General features: G+C 44.0%; 1 protein-coding gene across 1 annotated transcript in view; it reads right to left on the bottom strand.

Annotated features, from left to right (window-relative positions):
• Positions 1 to 9,987: 9,987 nt before the first annotated feature.
• SCNN1B (sodium channel epithelial 1 subunit beta) overlaps positions 9,988 to 24,250 on the bottom strand; it is a 55,393-nt gene continuing 41,130 nt past the window's right edge. The window contains exons 11-13 of the mRNA XM_033962698.1: positions 16,275 to 16,336; positions 11,917 to 11,992; positions 9,988 to 11,362 (exon numbers count right to left, since the gene is read on the bottom strand). Of these exons, the coding sequence (XP_033818589.1) occupies positions 11,015 to 11,362; positions 11,917 to 11,992; positions 16,275 to 16,336 (486 nt within the window). The 3' untranslated portion in view covers positions 9,988 to 11,014. The remainder of the gene's footprint in view (positions 11,363 to 11,916; positions 11,993 to 16,274; positions 16,337 to 24,250) is intronic.

The raw sequence follows: 24,250 nt of genomic DNA, 5'->3' as shown, positions 1-24,250 counted from the left end.
GCAGATCCTCTTATTCCAAATAACTAATGACCAGTATCAAACCTTCCATTTCTTTCAAAACTACCGTACTTCAAACTCATGTTGAATGAGTTAATGCTTTGTTTAAGACATAGCACAGAAACAGTAGTTCCTGCCTTAGGGCTCCTTCTACAAAGCTGCGATAACAATTCTGCCACAACAAATGCACTGAAGCCCATAGGAATTGAATAGACTTTGGTGCATTTGCCATGGGAGAATCGCTACTGTAGCTTTATAAAAGGGACCCTTACAGAGTGAACTCCATATTAGTCACCTAGAGACCAATGTTTCTCAACTTCTTCAAGCCAAGTACCCCCTAAGTCTAACAAATGCCAATTGAGTACCTCAGCCCAATTTCCGTGCCTGACTCCACCCCCATTATAATAGTACTAATGCAATTTCTAAATCCCCTGCGGGCAGACAGTCTTGGAGGGACAATATCAAGTTCTATAACACAGTACTAAAAAAAACAAGGAAGAACTTCTATGGTGATAAAATCTCCACCAGAGTAGTACATTGTTCAACATATGGCGCTCCTTAACCTCTAAAAATGACTCTGCCATTCCCCCCTCCTCCCCATCAGCAAACGACCAAGCAAAATTCTTCAACGAAAAGACCACTCCCATAAGAAGCTCCTCCCCATCAGTAATTGCATACAATTCTCTGGTTCCCAGCGACTCTATTCCTATCCCAGCCGACTCTAACCCTATTCCAGCAGACAGATCCTGGACTGTATTTGAGCACATATCCGAATCCCAGATCTCCAAACTCTGCCTCAAACTGAAATCCTGCAAATGTGCCCTGAATCCATTCCCTTCCTACCTATACGAGAAAATTCCCGCACAGACCATTTCATCCCTCACCAGACTTATAAACTCTGCTTTACTATCGGGCCTATTTTCCACAGAAATGGGACATATTGTCTTGATCCCACTACTGAAAAGAGCCGATCTTGACCCTTCCTCACCATCTAACTATTGTCCCATAGCAAATATCCCTCTCCTGACCAAAATGCTTGAGTCCATCATCTCTACCCAACTCTTGGGCCCGATCTTATTCAACATCTTCATAAGGGACTTGGCTGAGGGGCTTCAAGGTAAATTAACGTTATTCGCCGATGACGCCAAACTATGCAATATAGTAGGCAAGAGCACAACAGGGCCTGACATTAAATCTATGCCCGACAGTATGACGTACGACCTTCTCCTACTGGAGCATTGGTCCAAGACCTGGCAACTAAGTTTCAATGCCAAAAAATGCAAGGTCATGCACCTTGGCAGCAAAAATCCATGCAAGACTTACACTCTTAATGGTGAGATCCTAGAGAACTGTAGCGGAACGAGACTTAGGGGTGATCATCAGTGAGGACATGAAGACTGCTAATCAAGTGGAGAAAGCTTCATCTAAGGCCAGACAAATCATAGGTTGCATACACAGGAGTTTCGTTAGCCGTAAGTCCAAAGTCATAATGCCATTATATAGGTCCATGGTGAGACCCCATCTGGAATACTGTGTACAATTCTGGAGGCCACTTTACCGCAAAGATGTGCTGAGACTTGAGTCGGTCCAGCGAATGGCCATCCGGATGGTCTCAGGACTCAGGGATCTCCCGTATGAGGAACGGCTGAATAAATTGTAGCTCTACACACTAGAGGAACGCAGGGAGAGGGGAGACATGATCGAGACGTTCAAATACCTCACGCGCCTTATCGAGGTGGAGGAGGATATCTTCTTTTTCAAGGAACCCACGACAACACGAGGGCATCCGTGGAAAATCAGGGGAGGGAAATTGCATAGCGATACCAGGAAATACTTCTTCACCGAGAGGGTGGTGGATCGATGGAATGGTCTTCCGATACAGGTAATTGAGGCCAGCAGCGTGCCTGATTTTAAGACTAAATGGGATCAACACGTGGGATCTCTTCACAGAGAGAGATAAGGGAGGGTCATTGGTGTGGGCAGACTGGATGGGCCTTGGCCCTTATCTGCCGTCACTTTCTATGTTTCTATGTAACTCTCATCTTACCTAGAGAGATTCTCCATTCTCTTACCTTACCAACATGGCTTCAGACCCAACTTCAGCACCGAATCCCTACTGGCCTCACTAATTTCAAAGGTGCAACAACTACACTCTCGTAATGTTTGCTGTCCTACTACAATTTGACCTTTCTGCAGATTTTGATGTTGTCCACCATGATATCCTAATTTACCAACTTTTCGAGATAGGCATCGACTCCACAGTTTTAGAGTGGTTCTCAAAATTCTTACGATCCCGTTCCTACTCTGTTAACACAAATGGCACCACGTCCTCTCCCTGGAAACCGTCTTGCGGAGTCCCGCAGGGATCACCTCTATCCCCCATTCTCTTAAACATCTATATGTCTTCCCTGAAACTCATCCACCTATCCCCCCTTGAAACTCTATACATATGCTGATGACATCCTTGTCCTTCTCAAGACAGACTCGAACCTTACCAAACTCTCTGAGAACATAACATCATGCATAACGAGACTCCAATCCTGGTCCCTCTCAGTACAAATGAAGCTGAACGAGTCCAAAATGAAACTACTCTGGCTCGGCCCAAAATTAAAACAGCTACCCACCCTCATTTCACTGCCTTCTGGCTCCACACTGCAGCTTGAGTTCTCAAGCAAAGTTCTAGGCATCATCATAGACTCTTTTCTTTCCTTCAATGACCATCTTAACTCCTTGCTAAAGTCATGCTTTTTTAGCCTCCACATGCTCAGGAAAGTGAGATCCTGCTTCCACCAACAACATTTTGCCGTCCTAGTACAATCTATCATCCTCTCCAGACTAGACTACTGTACATCTATTTAAGTCTAACCAAAAAAAGTCTTCAAAGACTTCAGCGAATTCAGAACTCTGCAGCCAAGCTGATCTTTGCAAAAAGCAAATTTGATCATGTTTCCTCACTTCTGTCCAAGCTTCACTGGCTTCCAGTAATTTCCAGGGTTCATTTTAAATGCACCTGCCTAGCTTTTAAGATCCTACACGGCATCCTCCCTCCCCTAATACCACTCTCTTGGAATTCCTTGAATTCTGATACCACCAGATCCTCCCAAAAACTTAAACTATCCTTCCCCTTGCTAAAAGGTATCCTCTATGCGGGAAAATTAGGGAAATCTCTCTTCTTCAGAATCACTGAGCTTTGGAATAACCTTACTGCCCCACTTCGGAATCTGGGCTCCTTCCAACTATTCCGAAAACATCTGAAAACTAGACTATTCACAATAATGTAATGCTCTCTTCCTTCCTACTCAACCTCCAACCTCACTAAGTTGTTTCTTCCTTATATTAAGCTCTTGTAAACCGTGCCAAGCTCTATAATTATGGAGAGGATGCGGTATATAAATTTAAGGTTTAGATTAGATTAGATTTAGATTCCATTCATTTTTCATGTACACACAATATAATCTTATTAATTCATAATGGTAGCCACAAAATTTAAAAAACCAAATCACAAAACACAATGTATGCAGAGAAAATGTTAATTATTTATATTTGTTTTATTTTTCAAAGAGGTCATGGCAGATGACTTTAAAATATGCAATGTCACCTCAGTAACAACTATAGAAAAGTAGACAAATATAGTGCAAAATATAGATAGCAGATTATAAATTCTCAAAACTGACATTTCGATCACTAAATTGAAAATAAATCCATTTTTCCTACCTTTGTTGTCTGGTGATTTAATTGGTTTCTGGTTGGACTTTCTTCTGACTGTGCATCCAACATTTTTCTCTTTCTGCCTGCCGCATGCTTCCTCTCCTCCAGACTTCATTTCCTTCCCCAACCAACATATCTCTCTGTCCCTCCATGACTCCAACTTTTCTTCCTTTCTCCTCCACCCCTATTAGCAACATGTCTCCCTTTCTCTCTGTTATGATCTTGCAGCATCTCTCTGTTCTACCTCAAGGTCTCTTCCTCCCCCCCTCCCCATCTCTTCAGTCTGCACCTCTCATAGTCCAGCATCTGCCTCCTGTCTTACTTACCCCTTTGTCTCTCTCTGTCTTTCTTTTGCTTACAACACCCCGCCCGCCCCGCCCCGCCCCATCCCATGTCCAGCATTTGTTCTTTCTTCCAGGTCTTTCTCTACCTCTCTCTCTCTCCCTTCCTTCCTCCCTGGTCCAGAATCTTTCCACCTCTCTGCAGTCTCTCTCTTCCCTCTATACACCCCCAAGTCCCTCTCTTCTGCCTCCTCTTTGTTTCTGGTTTTCCCTTCTCTATCTTCCTTCTGCTAACATTTGAGTCCTCCCACCTTTGATCCAGGTCTTTCTGTCTCTCTCACTCTCTTTATCTTCCCCCTCTAGTCCAGCATCTGCCCTGTCTTCCCCCTCCCTTTCCCGCCAATCGTCAAGGTCCTTTTCAAGGTCCCCGCCCCCATTGTCCAGATCCAGCATCTCAATGAGTTTTCCATTTGGTGGCATTTGACTGATTTGCTCAGCATATGGGGGAGGGGCGCTATACTCACAATCATTAGTCTCTCTTGTAGACCAATAAATGCAAAAGGGTTAATTTCTTGCCCCAATCCCATTTCACAATGTATCAGGAAGAATTGTGCTTTTTTGTCAAATCCAGTTTAATGGTTTGAAGATGAACATTCCCTACATATCCATCTTTCTGGTGCATTTCCCATTCTCTACTTTTATAGCTCTGGGATTCACAACTGTTAACACAGAGGCTAATTGTGCCCTTCAGAATGCTGAATCCTAATGATATTGCTGAAAACTTGAAAATCTGTTTTGCAGGGCTTCTTCTGTTTCAAACCTGCCTTTGATCCAGGACCTATTCTCTCTTTCTGATGTAACTTTGATGTTGCAGCCTGCTGCCTACCGGGGCCCTCGTGATGGGCGGGGCCTTACCTCCGCTGCTTCCCTGCCCCCTACTCCTTCACCATCAGCGGTGAAGGTTATCTCTGCTGCTTCCCCGCCTCTACTTCTTCACCTGATGGTGCATAGCGTTGATGTTGCAGCCTGACGCCCACCGGGGCCCTCGCAATGAGCGATGCCTTACCTCCGCTGCTTACCTGCAACTTGTCCCTCACTGTCAGCAGGGAATGTTACCTCCGCTGCTTCCCTGTCCCCCTACTCCTTCACCATCAGCGGGGAAGGTTACCTCCGCTGCTTCCCCACCCCTACTCCTCCACTTGATGGTGCATAGCATTCCAGGCCATGCGCCAACCCTCTTCCCCACTCCTACTTCACTGTGAGCAGGGAGGGGTAATTTGCATAGCGTTTGTGGCGTGCGCCACAAACGCTATGCAAATTACCCCTCCCTGCTTATGGTGAAGGAGTAAGAGCAGGGAAGAGGGTTGGTGCGTGGCCTGGAACACTATGCAAATTACCCCTCCCTTCTCACGGTGAAGGAGTAGGGGCAGGGAAGAGGATTGGCGCGCGGCTTTGGGCGGAGCGCCCGGCTAAAACACGCTAGGGAGAACAATGCAAAGCATGGTATGATGAGCATAGTACAGCAGTTTATCCTTCCAAACTCTTTCCAGTTGTTTCTCATGTATAACTCCTCGTTCTACTAAGAATTAGTTTTGTTCAAACAAGTGTTACCTTTTCAGACTTTTAAAAATGTACCAATGGGTAGCATAGCTAGGATTCTGGTTGCAGACATTACATGGGTTCCTATAACACCATCTCTCTCGAGGTAGCAGACAGACCCTCAATAACTATGAAATCAGTAGACCAGGGTTAGGTACCCAAGTTCTTTTGAGAAATGCACTTAGAGGCTCCTGTCTCTGTCTGCCCCCAAATGTGCCCTTTATGCAATCATGTAGGTGCCTATTATGAGCTTTTGTAAGATATTAAAGTAGGCGTCTCTTACAGAATCTGGCCCTAATCACTTCCCAGCTTTCATGTGTTCTTGAGACCTCATTCCTCTTCAAGTGAGAACAATTCCACAGCAGGTTTCAGTTTTAGAAATCACTTTACAAGTTCCATTATATTTATTTACTTGATATACTTTTTATTTTGTATTAATTACATTTATTATTGATAATTGATTGTTATGGAAGATATGTATTTAGAGAAAAAAAAATATACTTTTATCTTTTCTTTCCTTTTCTATTTTGAATGGAGTTCTTTTTAAAGTTGTTTTGAATTATATATATATATTGTAAACCGCTTGGATCCTTTTTGGCTATATTAGCAGTATATAAAGTTTTTAATAAACAAACAGAGAGGGTAGTTGATGCGTGGAATGCGCTCCCAAGGCAGGTGGTGGAGAAGAAAACAAGCGTGGGATGAACACAGAGGATCTCTAATCAGAAAATAATGGGTATACCTTGAAGGAACTAAGGCCCGTACTGGGCAACCTTGCATGGCCTGAGTCCTATATATGCCCAAATGACTCGGATTTGTGAAAAATCAACAATATAATGAAACACACTTTCACAAGAAAAAAACAAACAATGTCATGTAAAGAATGTAGGCAGTGCTGCTTTAGTTCCAAGGAGAAAGTTCAGACTGAACTGGAGGAAAAGCCTCAGACAAAAGCCCTCCCACCACCACAATGGTGGATAGAGGTGGTAGGGTGGTAACCTCACTGGCAAAAACCTCCGTTGACTCCCAATGTGAAAAACTATAAGCAGGGCTGTCTATGCTTGATAGAAGAAAAAACTTTCCACTTATCTCAATTGATCGGTACACCGACGATGGCCAGCGTTTCACTAACTTGCTGCCTCAGGGTGTATCAAAAGTCCGATCAAAACTTTGAGTAGGACGCCGCAACGTCTCATTCAATCAAAAAGATCAAAAAGCATCTTTTTGATCGAATGAGACGTTGCGGCGTCCTACTCAAAGTTTTGATCGGACTTTTGATACACCCTGAGGCAGCAAGTTAGTGAAACGCTGGCCATCGTTTTTTCTTCTATCAAGCATAGACAGCCCTGCTTATAGTTTTTCACATTGGGAGTCAACGGAGGTTTTTGCCAGTGAGGTTACCACCCTACCACCTCTATCCACCATTGTGGTGGTGGGAGGGCTTTTGTCTGAGGCTTTTCCTCCAGTTCAGTCTGAACTTTCTCCTTGGAACTAAAGCAGCACTGCCTACATTCTTTACATGACATTGTTTGTCTTTTTCTTGTGAAAGTGTGTTTCATTATACTGAGTCCTATATATGGACATTCAGTTGAGGATGGGCTAGGGAGGATTTCAATGGCTGGGCTGGAGTGAGCTTTGACGGAGACTCTAATAGATGGAACCTAAACACACTACTGGGTAGGGCTCTGGGTTTCTGGCCCAAAAATATCTAAGAAAAAGGACCATTTAAACTAAATAATTAATTTATGGAGCATGTATGGTTGGCCAGAGTGGATGGACCATTCGGGTCTTTATTTGCTGTCGTTTACTATGTTACCTAGTTTTGTTTTTTTAACATGGCAATTCAGAGATGTACACGAAAATATAAATTACAATTAATATATTCAATTTCATCTGTTAAAACAGAAATAACAAAAACCTGCACAGTCACTGAAAGAATAATAAAACCCAGTAAAAAAAATAACAGCAGCAACCTATTCCAATAATATATTGCTAAATTGCCAGAAATTGAGTGAACAACCATTACAAATAATTGGTCATTTTATTTTTAAAAAATTATATACCGCCTGGAGTTTCAACGTTTTCCAAGATAACATACATAAAAAACAATAACAGCATCTACATACCATCATAAAATAATTCAATACAACATAAAAAAGTGCAACCTGAAAAATATTCAATATTATTCATCACTTTCATTACAGGTAAATCAGAGAGAGAAATTCAGAAATATGCAGCCACAAATTGCTTTGTTTTAAGCAGTCTCTTAAAGCTATTGTGATCAGCATATAATCTTAATTGACCACTTAGCTTATTCCATAAAGACATACCCATAAATTAGAACATTTTCATTTGTATGGCCACATACTTAATATTCACAGCCGTTTGAACTATCAATTGCAGAGCTCTAGATGGTCTATAGATCTTCCAAAGATACTGAAATCAGTAAAGTACAGAGCAATACAGTCTGATGCACCAAATTGAATGTGTTGTTCAATCAGAAACCAATGAAGGCTATTTAATATGGGAGTTATAAGTGCTGTTCTGGTGGCCCCACTAATCAACCTGGCTGCTGAATTCAAGAGCTGTAATGCTTTCAACTTAGTTTTTGTCAAACCCAAAATAAATTGCAATAATCTAACCTGCTCAGGAGCAATGATTGAACAACTGTTCTAAAATCATAAAGTTGTTAAAAGATGGTTTAACCTATACAATATGCAAAGCAGGGCATAGCCCTTCTGAATTACATTCATGACAGAGACAGAGTTCCAAAAGAGAGGGCCAAACAAGGGATGGTTAACAAGATGGTTTTTAAATTAAGCTGTCTCTTCTATAAGGCCCTATATGGCTTATTGCCTGTTTACCTCACCAATCATTTCTTATTTTCCAGACCTGGAAATCCCAGTCACTCTTCCTTCCCATCAGTTAAAAGTTTCTTACATAAGAGATTCATCAATACATTCTTATCCTACCAAGCAGCTTCTAAAGATCCAGAATGGATCCATTCTTCTACAACAAACATGCATTTTAGGAAGCTCCTGAAAAATCACCTCTTCCCCAACTCTGATGACCCAGTTTTAAATTAACCCTTGGTGACCCAAAACTTTCAGTCATCATCTTACCTCATCACAAACCTAAATTTTTCATTTATTGTTTTTTATGCGTTTATTCTAATCTGTTAAAAATTACTGTTCCTGATATTTTTTTACTACTCTGTACACCACCTTGAACTGAAAGGTTAATGTGGTATATAAATCAACATTTATGTTATGTTATGTTATAATGCCCCTGTATCGCTCCATGGTGCAACCTCAGCTGGAGTATTGCGTTCAATTCTGGTCTCCTTATTAGAGAATGACACGGTGGCTGTTACCTGTGACTAGCTGCAAGTAATCCACAGAAATGGGAGAAAAAAAGTTGTCGCCATGGATACAGGGACAAGGCCATTCACTGCCCCTTGAAGCGGTGAATGACCTTGTTTCCACAGTTAAGGGAGGGAATGCACACAGTGACCGATTGGTCATTTCCCTTCCTCCTTACCCCTCACCTTACTGTGGTGATTTTCTGGGTTTTTTTGTCTCCCAGCTGCCCGAGCTGGCTTTCATCAAGTCGCATGTTTGCTGAAACCTCTCCTCTGATGCAACCGGAAACAGGAAGTTGCATCAGAGGAGAAGTTTTGGTAGCCACATGCAACTTGATGAAAGCCGGCAGCTGGGAGACAAAAATAAGAAAATCGCCAGGTTAAGGTGAGGGTAAGGGAGGAGGGAGATGCCCGGATGGCGGCGATTGGGAGGGAGGGGGGCTGCTGGACCGCACATGCACTCTGAAGGGAATGGAGAGGGGGGGGGGGTGAGAGGAACAGACACTGAAGGGAAATGGGGAAGAGAGAGTGGGCTGAAGACGTTGAAGGGAAATGGAAAAGAGAAGTGGAGAGTGGGGAGAAGAAGCTGAAGGGAAATGGGCAAGAGAAGTGGAGCGTGGGGAGAAGACACTGAAGGGAAATGGGCAAGAGAGAGTGGAGAGAAGATGCTGAAGAGAAGTGGGGAAAAGATGCTTAAGGGAAATGGGGGGGGAGAAGACACTGAAGGGAAATGAGGAAGAGAAGTGGAGGGTGGGGAGAGGACACTGAAGGGAAATGGTGAAGAGAAATAGAGAGTGGGGGAAGACACTGAAGGGAAATGGGCAAGAGAGAGATGCGAGACTATGGAGGAGCACAGGGAAAAGATGGGTGCCAGACCATTGGGGGGGGGGGTGTAGAGGGAGAAATGGAAGGGAGAGGCACAGTAATAGAGCATATGGAACAGGCAGAAAGAAGGCAGACAATGGATGAAAGGAATTGAATGAAGAGAAGATGAGAAAAGCAGAAACCAGACAGCAAAGGTAGAAAAAAATTTCTGTTTCTTTTCGCTTTAGGATAAAGTGGTATATTAGTTGTGTTGATAAACATTTATAAACAAAGCCCTGCCACAACTGAAGATCTTGCTCTATAGTTCAGTAGCCAGAACTTTGATTTATAAAATGACAATTAATATAATAAGTTCAATATCAAACTAGTCGAGGCTTGTGTAGATGGTATCAGATGGTTTGCGGGGATGGGGTGGAGACGGGGACAATTTTTTCCCCGTGTCATTTTCTAATCCGAAGAGCTCGTAATTTGTACTCACCGAGTTGGCGGTGGTTAAACATTTGCACCATGATTCCCAGCATCTGTGGCCATGCCTTCTATCATTGCATTATATTGGTAAAGAACAAAGCAGAGAAATATTTGGCTAGAGGACAGTGATGTTGCTTTCAGTCATTAAAACTAAATTGACAGCTCTGTCTAAGGATTGTGTGAGCTTCTTTGAAGCGGTTTTTATTTTTAGCTGGCTCATAACAGTCCTTTCCCGACACATATTTCTCTACTTATTTGGAAAATACAAGTCAGCTGAATCGCAGTTTTCTTCTTAATTTAAACCATTTCAAAGGTGGCTTTTGGGATTTGGTCTGTAGTCTTATGCCACTTTATGGCATCTGGCAGTGTGAGCAGCAGGGACCTTGGCATTAGAACCGAGACATTGAGGCTCCCTTCTAGTCGCAGACAAGCCTTGAGACCAGAGAGCTGCAGCTTGTGTCCTTCCTGTTCTGTACTGAGGCAGTGCTGTGCGTGTACCTGTAATGTACTTGTTCTGTGGTAGGGCATTGTGGTCTGTGGGTGCGTTCTGTCGTAGGGCAGTGAGTTTTTGGGTGTGCTAGTGTGAGAGCTGTTCTTTGGTGGAGCTGTGAGTGTGTGTGAAGGTCAGTTGTGCTGCTTCTTCTTGTGCTATGGAGGAGGCTCCAAAGCTTGCTGGTGGACTGTCCTTCTTTCAACAGGCTGGTTTAGGGCAGTGGAGGTGCGAGTGTGTGTGTTTGAGGGATGCTTCCTGGACTGGGGGTGGTCAGTGTTGCTTTTAATTGTCCTCTTCTTCACTCAGCTCCAAGACATCAATAGGATGGACTCGTAGAGAGTCGTAGTTTGGTGGCGGGGTGCCTGGGATCGGAGGGGGGTCTTTCTTAATTTCTTCTTTGTAGAACCCAGGATTAGTCTGTCCATCAACTAACTCTGACACTGTCGGAGGTGCCATATCGTAACGCGCAGCTGCTCTCTTATGTTCCCGTTGTTTGGACCATGCTATGATCTTAATGATAGTGATCCAGAAGCAGTCTACAATGATTTCTAGAAACTCAATGATGCACAAGATAGAGCCACCCATCCAGAAGCCAAACTGGCCTTCAAGGTTCGATAGCAGCAAAACGATCTGTGGAAGGAAGCAGACGGTGGGGTTACACAGCAAGTGAGGATACAGTGGTTGCTAAGCTGCACTGCACACAGGCGCTGACCAGCCAAATTCATAGTATTTGCACCCTGACAGTGACACTCGGGTCCTTTGGGTAGCAACGTTTTGCATGGTCACTGAGCCACTCGGCCAGCCTCTTTCACTACTTCTATACCATTCTCCCACGTGTTTGTAAAGCACCCATGCCTGAGAAACTCCCTAACCCCCTACTTGACCTATTTGTCTGTTTGATTAGACGTAAGCTCTTCTAAGCAGATACTGTTTCTTGAATGTTTTAACTTACAGTGCTGCATATGTCTAGCAGTGCTATAGAAATAGAAACATGATGGCAGATAAAGGCCAAATGGCCCATCTAGTCTGCCCATCTGCAGTAACCATTTTTTTTTTTTTCTCCGAGAGATCCCACGTGCCCTTCCCAGGCCCTGTTGAATATCCAACAGGAAGTCTGTGAATAACACATTATCAGCTCACATTCATGAAACCAGTGAGGAGCCACCAGAAGTCTGAATACTCACATTTGTAGCTGCAGATTCTGAAACAGTCCTGTAGTTAAATTCTTGGAAATAAATATTCACTTTCATGACCCCATTTCTGTGGAATATAAAGAATGCAATAATTGACTATTTTGTATATATTTTGCAGACATGGATATGTGCAGTCCAGCGCGTTCACACGATCTCTGTCTCCTCCTCCACCCCACCCAGCTGTAATATACGACCGTGCACACACAGATAGAGGAATTATCACAGCTGTACTGGGTACCATGATGAGTAGTAGATGGCACACATCTAAAAGGGTCTGTGCACTTCCCTCTGCTGTTTGTGGACTGATGAGAGTCAAATAGTATGGATACTTTCCAATATGCAACGTACCGCTGCTTTGATCTCCCTGGGACAACTTTTTACTACCTGTGCTGTCGAGACCCAGGCACAGAGGTAAAGCAGGTATCTGAGCTTCCCCAGTACTGAGCAGACTTCATGAGAATAAATATTCTGTAGGGTTTAAGTGGGCAGGAGAAGCTCCCACCTGCTTAAACCCTGCTCAGTGGGCCATCTCTGGACCTGAAAAATAACCCAATCACCTTTCAGTTTGAGCTTATGGAGGGAATTTTAAGGTACCAAATTAAGATAGGAGTTCCCTCAAAGGGTGTCCAAGGCGGTGGGAGAGCCTAAGCGCCTCGTTCTAAGTTCCAAGGGACAGGAAGGGAAGGAAGGAAGTACAGGGACTGTCAGTTTTACTCTCTGCTGTCCCTGGAGCAACCAAAAAGGAGAGAACTGTTCCCACATTAACTGATGACCCTTAGATGCTCAGGGACACTGCATCCTTAACCTAAATCAAAAAGACCAGAGTGAAGCTGTTGACAACAGAGAGTCTTGAAGTTGCAACAGTGGAATGGTCGAGTGCAGGGATAATATAGCCACCTAAGGCCTTATTAACTTGTTCATCAAGGATGAACACTTCACAGCACTCAGTGGCTGATGCAGAAAGCCAGGCAGTAGAACTGTGTGCAAACTTGGTTCCAAGCCAAGCAGAAAGCAAGTGGTATTGGGGGGACACTTGCTGGAAGGTTTTACAGTGCAGCTTCTTGCCTAAATGGGAACAGGAAGTGCTTCAGAGCAAAGGTCAACTGCAGCAGGATCATATGAACCTAAGAATAGCCTTAGTGGGTCAGACCGATGGTCCATCTAGCCCAGAATCCTGTCTTCACGGTGGCCAACACTACCCCTGCCTGAAGTTTTGAAACTGCAGCACCGGAGGAGATATGTGGAGATAGGGGAGACTGAGAGAGCCATACCCGGTGGGGGGGAGGGAAGGAGGCAGGGTGCTGTGGTTAGGGGGGGGGGTCAGGTGTGCTGATTTTTGGCTTGACAAATAGAGTAACCCTAAGTGGAGGAGATGGTTTCCTGGAGGCCCAGATCTGTGAACCCAATGGAATCGTTTGATCATTTTTGCAAGTATTTCACATTGTTTTTATGGACAGTTTGCCTTATTATTATTGGCCCTCTTTTGTAACTACTGGTTCACTACTGGAGTGCACTCTTTTTCCATTTTCTTATTGTGCCTAATTGTTTATTTTCTATAAACGGTTAAGCTCACCAGAGAGGGACCTTTTCAGTCCATTTGCAGTGAGTCAAACAATTGGAAATACAGAACATAAGAATAGCCTTAATGGGTCAGACCAATGGTCCATCAAGCCCAGTAGCCCTTTCTCACGGTGGCCAATCCAGGTCACTAGTACCTGGTCAAAACCCAAGGAGTAGCAACATTCCATGCTACCGATCCAGGGCAAGCAGTGGCTTCTCCCATGTCTTTCTCAATAGCAGACTTTTCCTCCAGGAAATTGTCCAAACCTTTCTTAAAACCAGCTACACTATCCATTCTTACCACAACCTCTGGCAATGCATTCTAGAGCTTAACTATTCTCTGAGTGTCCCCTAGACTTTGTAATTTTTGACAGAGTGAAAAATTGATCCACTTGTACCCGTTCTACTCCACTCAGGATTTTGTAGAAGTGCAAACTTAGGTAAATGTCTGTGGAGTAATCCTCAGCCCTGACCAGCAGGGGGCTCTCCTACACACCTTTATGTAGTTCAGGTGCTACAGAGAGCAGGACAGGAACACATGAGCACAGATGCTTTGTCAATACCCCATCGCACATAATAAGGAAACATTCCCCTCACAATACAGGAGGAACATTAAATGGGGGGGGGAGGGGGTTGGGGAAATCCACTTCTTATTCCTAGGATAAGCAGCATAGAATCTGTTTTGCTAGCCAGGTACTTGGGACCTGGGTTGGCCACTGTTGGAAACAGGATACTGGGCTTGATAGACCTTCGATCTGTCCCAGTAAGACAACTCTTATGTTTCTATGGTAGACAGTGGGAAAGAAACAAATGTTGAATATGGCAGTGGAAGGTAGAAAAACATACATTTTATTTTCTATTTGGTCAGATTTGAAATGTGCGTCCTGCTAGAGCTGGTGTTAGACAGTGAGCATGAACTAGGACCTAACAAAGAGAGGAAAAAAGACTTTTTTGTTTACACCACAGCATCGGTGTGAGATTAGAGAGGGAAAAGGAGGATGGAGTGGGTGGAAAGGCTACAAAATAAACTAACCAGAAAAAAAAAATTGCAGGAAAAAGTAATCGATTCAATAGGCCAAATCGAATTGAAAACATTTTCCTTGAATTGGGCAGCCCTAGTTGGTGTGTCAGGACTATTTCGACTAGTGCTGCCCGATTCAGGGAAAACTTTTTCAATTCGACTCACATCAGCCTACTGAATCGATTTTTTTTTATTCAGTTTGCTTTTCTGCCCAATCAGGCATTTTTTTTTTTTTTCAAAATGTCCTGGCCGATTTATTTTCTATCCTTTCCACCCTCCCACCCACCCCCACTCCCATTTTTCCTCTCCAACCTCAAGCTGACACTGTGATATAAACAAAAAAATACTTTTCCTCTCTGTTCGGTCCTAGCTCACGCTCATCAACACCAGCTATGGCAGTATACACATTTCAAATCTGACCTATTGTAATCACAAAATAGAAATAAAATTATTTTTCTACCTTTTGTTGTCTGGTGAATTTATTATTCAAATCATATTGTGCCCAGGCTCTGCTTTCTGTTTGTCTTCTGTTAACTCACTCACCAGGGTCTCCTACCCATTTGACATTTTCTTCTTTCTCTGTGCTCTCCATCCATCTTCCATCTATGTACCTTCCCTTCCACTGCCATATCCAACATTTCTTTCCCACTGTCTACCATCTCTCTTCTCTCTCACTTTTTCTCCCCCACTACTTTCTTCCATGGGTCAAACCTCTCTATTTCTCTCTCCCCATGCACCATTTCTCCCTGCCCTCCACTTTATGTCCAACATTTCTCCTTCTCTCATCTCCATAAATGTCTCCCTCCCCTCCACCATATGCAGGATTTCTCCCTCACCTTTTTTTTTGCATCTCTCCCTTTCTCTCCTCCACCCCATGCCCAACAATTCTTCCTCTCTACCCCCATGTGCAGCAGCTTTCCATGCCTCCCAACCCCTTATATGGCACTACCCAACCGCCTACCCCCCCCCCCCCCCGCCGTGAGATCTGACAAACCATCAGGCCTCCTAAAGCAGCAGTAGCAATAACAGGTAGGCAGAGGCAGTGCTCTGAACAAGCTATGCATGGCCTGCCCGCCAGGGCTTCCTTATGTCACATCATCAGTGACACAGCAGAGGGAAGGCCCCAGCAGGCCAGGCCATGAGTAGCCAGCTCAGAGTGCAGCATCTGCCCGCCAGTCATCGCTGCTGCTACTTCAGGAGATCCTAGAGGTAAGTCAGGCCTCACTGGGGGGGGGGGGGAGGTTGGCCACTGAATCAGTGAGTCCAATTTGTGGGTTAAACAAATCAATTCACCAAAGCGAATCAGTGAATTGGACAGCACTAGTTCCAACTCTTGATTTAGGGTTACCAGATGTCTGGTTTTCCACAGGCATGACCTCCTTTTCGAGGACATGTCCAGGTGTCCGAACGGCTTTTCAAAATCCGGCACTTTGTCTGGCTTTTGAAAAGCTGTCAACGAGATTGCGCATGCGCGGATGCCGTCCCAATGAGCAAACAAGTTGAGGGGGCTGGGCTGGGGTGGTGGGGCGGAAGGGGGCGGGGCCACGGATCTGGATTTTCATTCCCAAAAATCTGGTCACCCTATCTTGAGTGCACATTACAAATCAACTGCCATTGGTTGATCCTGAAGTTTGCCAGGTAATTGCAGATTCTAAGACAATCTGGCCTGCAACGCTGACCAGATTTTTGGTGTCTAGCTTTAGTCACCTCTAGTTACCCCTTAATGCCCCTCAGTCTAGGGAGCCCAGATCCAAGTTTCATTGTTCACCTTTTCACTGTTATGTTTGTGCTCGAATCTCTCTCAGAGGATAAGACGTGGTAAATCCAGTCCTAGGAGATAAAAATGGACTGAGTGTAAATATGCAGAAAAGGTTCGATACTTTTACTGTCCTTAATGTAAGGCCCCATCTCCACACTGATGGGAGGGAGGGGCCAGAGTTTCCACACTTGTCTTATTTCCACACATGTGCCTAGTATACATGCACATATATGAAGCAAGTGTGCTTTCCAGTGATGAGTGGGTGGGGCTAGAAGTGAAAGGGAGAGCTTGCAGTGGGCTTCAGCCTCTGCCTCGTAGCGAACACTACGGAAATCGGTCTGCCAGAAGAGTTTCATTCTTGGTATTGAAAAGGTGACTGTCCTGGAAACACATCTGATTGGAAATGTAGAGAATAAGAGAAATTGTCTGGTTTTTGAGACTTTTGTCTGTATTCTCTCTGTTCCTGCCCAGCTCGCTTCCCTTCAATCTTTATGTACCCTGTTTCTCTTACACATCCAAACTCAAATTTCCTAACCCAAGCTGTTCATGGCTCAGTGCACTTCCTTGCAGCAAGCCGCTCCCCTCCAAGGACATCAACTCTGTAATTATTACCTTTCTTTTAATAACTGTAGGAGTTGCACAAGACAAGCAGGTGGATTTCTTTCAGAACAGTTTTCCCTGGACCAGACTCAGCTGCAATGGATGAAAATTGTGGATTTTAGGAATGAGCTGTCAGAGGATGCATTAGGAGTGCACTGTGACAACTGTCATCCATGGCAGAACTGAATTATCAACCCTGAATATAACCCCTCCCTGTCACATCCATTCCCTATGGCGTAAGGAAAAAGAAGAGGAGCTGTGTGTAGAGGTAGGAGTGCCGAAAATTTCTCAGCCCATCCATGAAGAGAACGATGCGAATATGGTTTAATCAATAATCTGAAATAATCTCAAAAACATAGAATTCTGCAAATTGGTACTTAACGAAATAAGAGAACACACTTTTCAGCTACAGTGGCAAAATAACGTTCAGAATTTAGGAAGTTGGTTGGGCTGAGAACTTTTCCACACCCCCTGGTATGTCATAAAAGTGAGCCAAGTCTAGGACAATCAAGCCATTGTGACATCACTGATGAGGTTGGCTCTTATTGGTGGAATGAGGCATTATGACATCACAATTCCAGCTCTGGAATGTTGCTGAAAAGTTCTCAGCCCAACCAAGAAGAGAATGATGCGGATAAGGGTCAATCAATGATCTGACACAGTGTCAAAACATATGAGAATTTTCATAGCAGTTTGATTCTGCAAATGTTCATTTAACGAAATAAGATAACACTCTTTGCAGCTAAAGTAACAAAAGAACGCTCAGAATTTAGGAAGTTGGTTGGGCTGAGAACTTTTCCGCACCCCCTGGTATGTCATAAAAGTGAGCCAAGTCTAGGACAATCAAGCCATTGTGACATCACTGATGAGGTTGGCTCTTATTGGTGGAATGAGGCATTATGACGTCACAATCCCAGCTCTGGTTACCAGAGACTGAAACTCTTCAGTAACAGTGGGTGCTGAAAAGTTCTCAGCCCAACCAAGAAGAGAATGAGATGGATATGGTTCAATCAATGATCTGAAACAAGGTCAAAACAGAGAATTTCTTTTCTGCAAATTGTCATTTAACAAAATAAGAAACACCCTTTTCAGCTGCAGTGGCAAAATAAGGCTCAGAATTTAGGAAATTGGTTGGGCTGAGAACTTTTCACCACCCTCTTGTAAATTTGGCTGCAGGATATTAGCAAGAAGAGGTTTATTAAATTTCGTCTCATCAATTAGCGCCACATTAATCTCTACAGAAATCAATTCCCTGCGATATGATATCATCAAAGCTGTGGAAAAGAACCAAACTGGAACTTGATCTCTTCTGTTCCCAGTGAGGTTATGAGCATCCCATTGGTTGGGTTTTTTTGGTTGTTTTTTACCCCTGTGCAGTTTGGAAGTATGGATAAGGAGGGGTGAAGTGGGGTAAATGCTCAACTCTCTACCATTCAAATTTTACATCAGGAATTCATAGAAACATGACGGCAGATAAAGGCCAAATGGCCCATCCACTCTGCCCATCCACAGTAACCATTATCTCTTTCTCTCTCCGAGAGATCCCACATGCCTAATAGAAACATAGAAACATGACGGCAGATAAAGGCCAAATGGCCCATCCATTCTGCCCATCCGCAGTAGCTATCATCTCTTTCTCTCTGAGAGATCCCACGTGCCTAATAGAAACATAGAAACATGACGGCAGATAAAGTCCAAATGGCCCATCCATTCTGCCCATCCGCAGTAGCTATAATCTCTTTCTCTCTGAGAGATCCCACGTGCCTAATAGAAACATAGAAACATGACGGCAGATAAAGTCCAAATGGCCCATCCAGTCTGCCCATCCGCAGTAACTATTATCTCTTTCTCTCTCTGAGAGATCCCACGTGCCTAATAGAAACATAGAAACATGACGGCAGATAAAGGCCAAATGGCCCATCCATTCTGCCCATCCGCAGTAACTATTATCTCTTTCTCTCTCCGAGAGATCCCATGTGCCTAATAGAAACATGATGGCAGATAAAGGCCAAATGGCCCATCCAGTCTGCCCATCCGCAGTAACTATTATCTCTTTCTCTCTCTGAGAGATCCCACGTGCCTAATAGAAACATAGAAACATGACGGCAGATGAAGGCCAAATGGCCCATCCAGTCTGCCCATCCACAGTAACCATTATCTCTTTCTTTCTCCGAGAGATCCCACGTGCCTAATAGAAACATAGAAACATGACGGCAGATGAAGGCCAAATGGCCCATCCAGTCTGCCCATCCACAGTAACCATTATCTCTTTCTCTCTCCGAGAGATCCCACATGCCTAATAGAAACATAGAAACATGACGGCAGATAAAGGCCAAATGGCCCATCCATTCTGCCCATCCGCAGTAACTATTATCTCTTTCTCTCTCAGAGATCCCACGTGCCTAATAGAAACATAGAAACATGACGGCAGATAAAGGCCAAATGGCCCATCCATTCTGCCCATCCACAGTAACCATTATCTCTTTCTCTCTCCGAGAGATCCCACGTGCCTAATAGAAACATAGAAACATGACGGCAGATGAAGGCCAAATGGCACATCCAGTCTGCCCATCCACAGTAACCATTATCTCTTTCTCTCTCCGAGAGATCCCACATGCCTAATAGAAACATAGAAACATGACGGCAGATAAAGGCCAAATGGCCCATCCATTCTGCCCATCCGCAGTAACCATTATCTCTTTCTCTCTCCGAGAGATCCCACTGCCTAATAGAAACATAGAAACATGACGGCAGATAAAGGCCAAATGGCCCATCCATTCTGCCTATCCGCAGTAACTATTATCTCTTTCTCTCTCCGAGAGATCCCATGTGCCTAATAGAAACATGATGGCAGATAAAGGCCAAATGGCCCATCCAGTCTGCCCATCCACAGTAACCATTATCTCTTTCTCTCTCCGAGAGATCCCACTGCCTAATAGAAACATAGAAACATGACGGCAGATAAAGGCCAAATGGCCCATCCATTCTGCCTATCCGCAGTAACTATTATCTCTTTCTCTCTCCGAGAGATCCCATGTGCCTAATAGAAACATGATGGCAGATAAAGGCCAAATGGCCCATCCATTCTGCCTATCCACAGTAACCATTATCTCTTTCTCTCTCCGAGAGATCCCACATGCTTATCCCAGGCCCTTTTGAATTCAGACACAGTCTCTGTCCCCACCACCTCTTCCGGGAGACTGTTCCACGCATCTACCACCCTTTCCGTAAAAAAGTATTTCCTCAGATTACTCCAGAGCCTATGACCTTTTAACTTCATCCTATGCCCTCTCATTACAGAGTTTCCTTTCAAATGAAAGAGACTTGACTCGTGCACATTTATATTATGTAGGTATTTAACCATCTCTATCATATCTCACCTCTCCCGCCTTTCCTCCAAAGTATACTGATTGAGATCTTTAAATCTGTCCCCATACGTCTTATCACGAAGACCACACACCATTTTAGTAGCCTTCCTCTGGACCGACTCCATCCTTTTTATATCTTTTTGAAGCCAAAGCTAAGTAATTTTTCAATGAATTTTGTAAATTGGGATTTCCAACTGAAAAATCAAGTATTTTTTGAATAAGGTTAAATACAATATGAATAATGAGTTAAGCAAAATACTAAAAGAGAGGTTTCTTGGGAAAAGACAAAACAGCTTTGCTTGTGCAGAATGGTTCTCTTGGGTCGCTTTTCCCTTTCAATCAATGTGCATATTTGTAATGGCTATTATTTATACTTTGATTTAATGCTATTTATGCTGAATCTGATTCGTTTCAAGAGTAAAGCGAGGGACTGGCGTGCCAAGTGCAATAGGAAATGGATTGGGGTTTGGGCAATTCTTTCAGCCTTGGACTTTCTTTTTCCTCTTTTCAGCTTTGGTTCAGTCGCTGTGATAAACCTTTGTTTGTGAGTCCAAGGACTTGTTTCGCTCTTTCTTGTCCAGTGATACACTGCAGCTCTCCTGGGAACACCACACAGGTGCAGACTAGATGGGGCTGAGTCTCTATCCTGGGCAACCACAAGGATTCAAAGGTGGCCTTGAGAGGATCCCTAAAACACAGAGCACTTAACGGTGGCGTTCTGGAGACCTCACACCGAGCAGGACAGTTGTGTTTTGGCTTTTCTGGTGGCTTACCAGACCAGTGCTGGGATTCTGGGGCTATGAGCTTTACTTGCTGCTCCCCTGGGACGTTTCCCTTTTCCTGCTTTGAGAGTCCTAAAATCGAAGCTGTTCATCAACCACCTTTCCCATCTCCTCCCCCAACCAAATAGAAAATTCACAAGAAACAGCCCAAGAACTGAACCAGGCACCTTCCATGGGGAAGTTTGCAGCGCTCAGCACGGGGCAGTTGGGGGAGCAGAGGAGCCAGCCCTGTGGGGGCTCTGGGTGTTTGAGCATCCCCAATATCGAGCAAACCTCTTGACTGTGTCCAGGGAGAGAGAATTTCCAGTGGATTTAGCACCCCCATCATTTTAAAAGTTGGATCCTATACTGGGTGGACCCTAAACTAGTGACTTTTCAAGTTTCCACCCATACCTCATGTTGCCCGATTTACACAGAGCAGACTATGGTTTTCTCCCGCACTCCTGCCGGCTGACCTCCCCATCCTGTGGCAGCAGGAAACACCTTCATAAAAATGTCATCTCCTGCTCCTGCTAATTCCCGCTGCCAAAGGACTGGGAGGCTCCTTCTTTTGCCTCCGACTGTCAATTGACTGTGCAAGGGGTGGAACAACGGATGGTCTGGGGTGACCCTTAAATCTCCTTTGGCAGCTCAAGGTGTGTGCACATACCGTACATGTTTAGAACATTAGTGCCTAGATGTGTTTCTTTTGAAAATGAGAATGCCTCGTGTATGCAACCACGTTATTGTATGCTTTACTTAGGTTTGATTCCGTTATTTATGTTTAATATACTGCTTAAACTCTACAGACCACAGAGGTGTACAATTGCAAATTCAAACTTCTTAAAAAGGGAGAAAAGAACAGCAAACAATTGCTGAAGCTCAGATATTGTAACACCTTTACTGAAACTAATGCAAACCGCTCAAAATTGATTTCCCAGTTATTAGTAGCAGTGTAGAAGCTTCCAGAAAACATTTATTCACTCACTCTGCAGCTCCTCAATAGCTTTCCCTATACTTCTCCCTGGGAACTCTGTTCTTCAGGCAAGTCTCTCTTATCTGTACCCTTCTCCTTTACTGCCAACTCCAGACTGCATTCCTTCTCTCTTGCTGCACCATATGCCTGGAACAGATAACCTGCATCAGTATGTTAAGCTCTGTCTCTAGCGGTATTCCATTCCAGGTTAAAAACATAAGAACATAAGAAGTGCCTTCGCCAAATCAGACCTTAGATCCATCAAGTCCAGCGACCCGCACACGCGGAGGCTAAGCCAGGTGTTCCCTGATGAAGACTCTGTTTTCCCGTATCCCTCAATGTGATTTGCAAGAAGGTGTGCATCCAACTTGCCCTTGAATCCCAGAATGGTGGTCTCCGTCACAACCTCCTCCGGGAGAGCATTCCAAACGTCCACCACTCGTTGTGTGAAACTGAACTTCCTGACATTAGTCCTGGACCTGTTGCCCCTCAATTTCAGTCCATGACCTCTTGTTCGAGTCACTTTTGACAACATGAATAACGGTGTTTCTTGCTCTATTTTGTCGAATCCTTATATTATCTTAAAAGTCTCTATCATATCCCCTCGCAGTCTTCTCTTCCCCAGGGTGAAAAAGGCCATTTTTAAGTCCTAACTCCCACTCACTTGTAAAGCACCCAAGCCTCAGAAACTCCCTAACCCCCGATTTGTCCTGTTTGTTTGATTAGACTGTAAGCTCTTCTAAGCAGGAACTGTCTCTTGAATGTTTTAACGCACAGTGCTATGTATGTCTAGCAGCGCTGTAGAAATGATAAGTAAGAGTAATTAGAGGACAGGTCTCCACATGCATTAGCTATGATTCAAGTGAGAAAATCTAGTTCCCTGCAGAAAGCTGACTCACGAAGGTTTTGCACCTTGAAAGTCTGAAACATTTATTAGGTGTTCAGGTCAGTTCAAACTGCCTCTTAAGCACAACACATTCACTTTCACAGATGGGGAAAAGGGGTTTTCACCTATTTGCAATTTTTTTTACTGCTCAGGAAGGATGGTGACAAATCAGATCATTCCATTTCCCAAAGACTCTTCAAGAGCTTATGATTCTTTTAATAATATTCCAAAAAGATTTGCAAATCTAAGTTTTAGTATTCAAAAGTATGTGTGTGTGTGTTTTCTAAAAATATTTTCTTATATGTTTTTTGTTTCTTTACCATCTGAAAATGTATTGAATTATCCTGATATCAAACTATTTTCTTTAAGGAGAAGAGCTTGAGATTAATTTCTGCCCATAGTGAAATAATAGGAGTTTCTTCTCCGACAGATATGCCTCCAAAAACATCTGAATTTCTAATTGCAATAGCTAACAGTTCTGTAGCTATAGCAGAGAGAGGAGGCCCGGCTTCTGTTTTCAGCCTTTGAAAATGTGCCCGAACATTCAGTATGAGAAGAGATTTAGGTCTTCTTATGTGCCTTTGTCTTGAAGCTTGGGAAGAGGAGTATCCATGAGCTGCATTCTTTCGCTTTAAGACCTTTGTGCAATCACCAATGAATCTTCCCTGAAAATAAGGCTAAGGTTGGGCTCGGCTGTGCTACTTCCACACTGCCAGTTGGACTTGTGGCTCTCAAGCACTTTTAAGAGCTTTGAATAATTGCTTTTCTACAGTGTCTTCATGTGAGGAGGTTGGTATCTGTTGCTGTCCGCTTGCAGTCGGCTTAGACCAGACTGGGGCAGATTCCGATTTCATTCCTGCCCTGCCCTTCTCTGCACTCTCAGTCGCTTCATCTCTGTTCTGTAGCTCTTTGTGTGAATCCTGCCCAACCTTAGTATCTGTCTATCCACATGTTCGTCTTTGTTTAGGCTCTAGGGACAGTCTGAAAATGACAGAGCACTCAGGAATAGTACTACTTATCATTTCTATAGTGCTGACAGACCTTGTAAAAGACAATCCCTGCTCAATAGAGCTTACAATCTAATCAGACAGAAAAACAAGAATACTCCTGGGACCTCATGACATCCCCCTTACCACTCCTTTCTCCTGGGACCTCATGGCATCCTCTCCTTCCTCCCCTTTCTCCTGGGACCTCATAGCTTCTTCCCATTCCTCCGGGGACCTCATGGCATCCCCTCCCTCCTCTCCTTTCTCCTGGGATCTCATGGCATCCCCTCCCTCCTCTCCTTTCTCCTGGAACCTCATGGCATCCTCTCCTTCTTCTCCTTTCTCCTGGGACCTCATGACATCCCCCTTACCACTCCTTTCTCCTGGGACCTCATGGCATCCTCTCCT

Source organism: Geotrypetes seraphini, chromosome 11 (genome assembly GCF_902459505.1).
Source record: "Geotrypetes seraphini chromosome 11, aGeoSer1.1, whole genome shotgun sequence".
Classification (NCBI taxonomy): Eukaryota; Metazoa; Chordata; class Amphibia; order Gymnophiona; family Dermophiidae; genus Geotrypetes; species Geotrypetes seraphini.
This window is presented reverse-complemented; position numbering and strand designations above follow the sequence as displayed.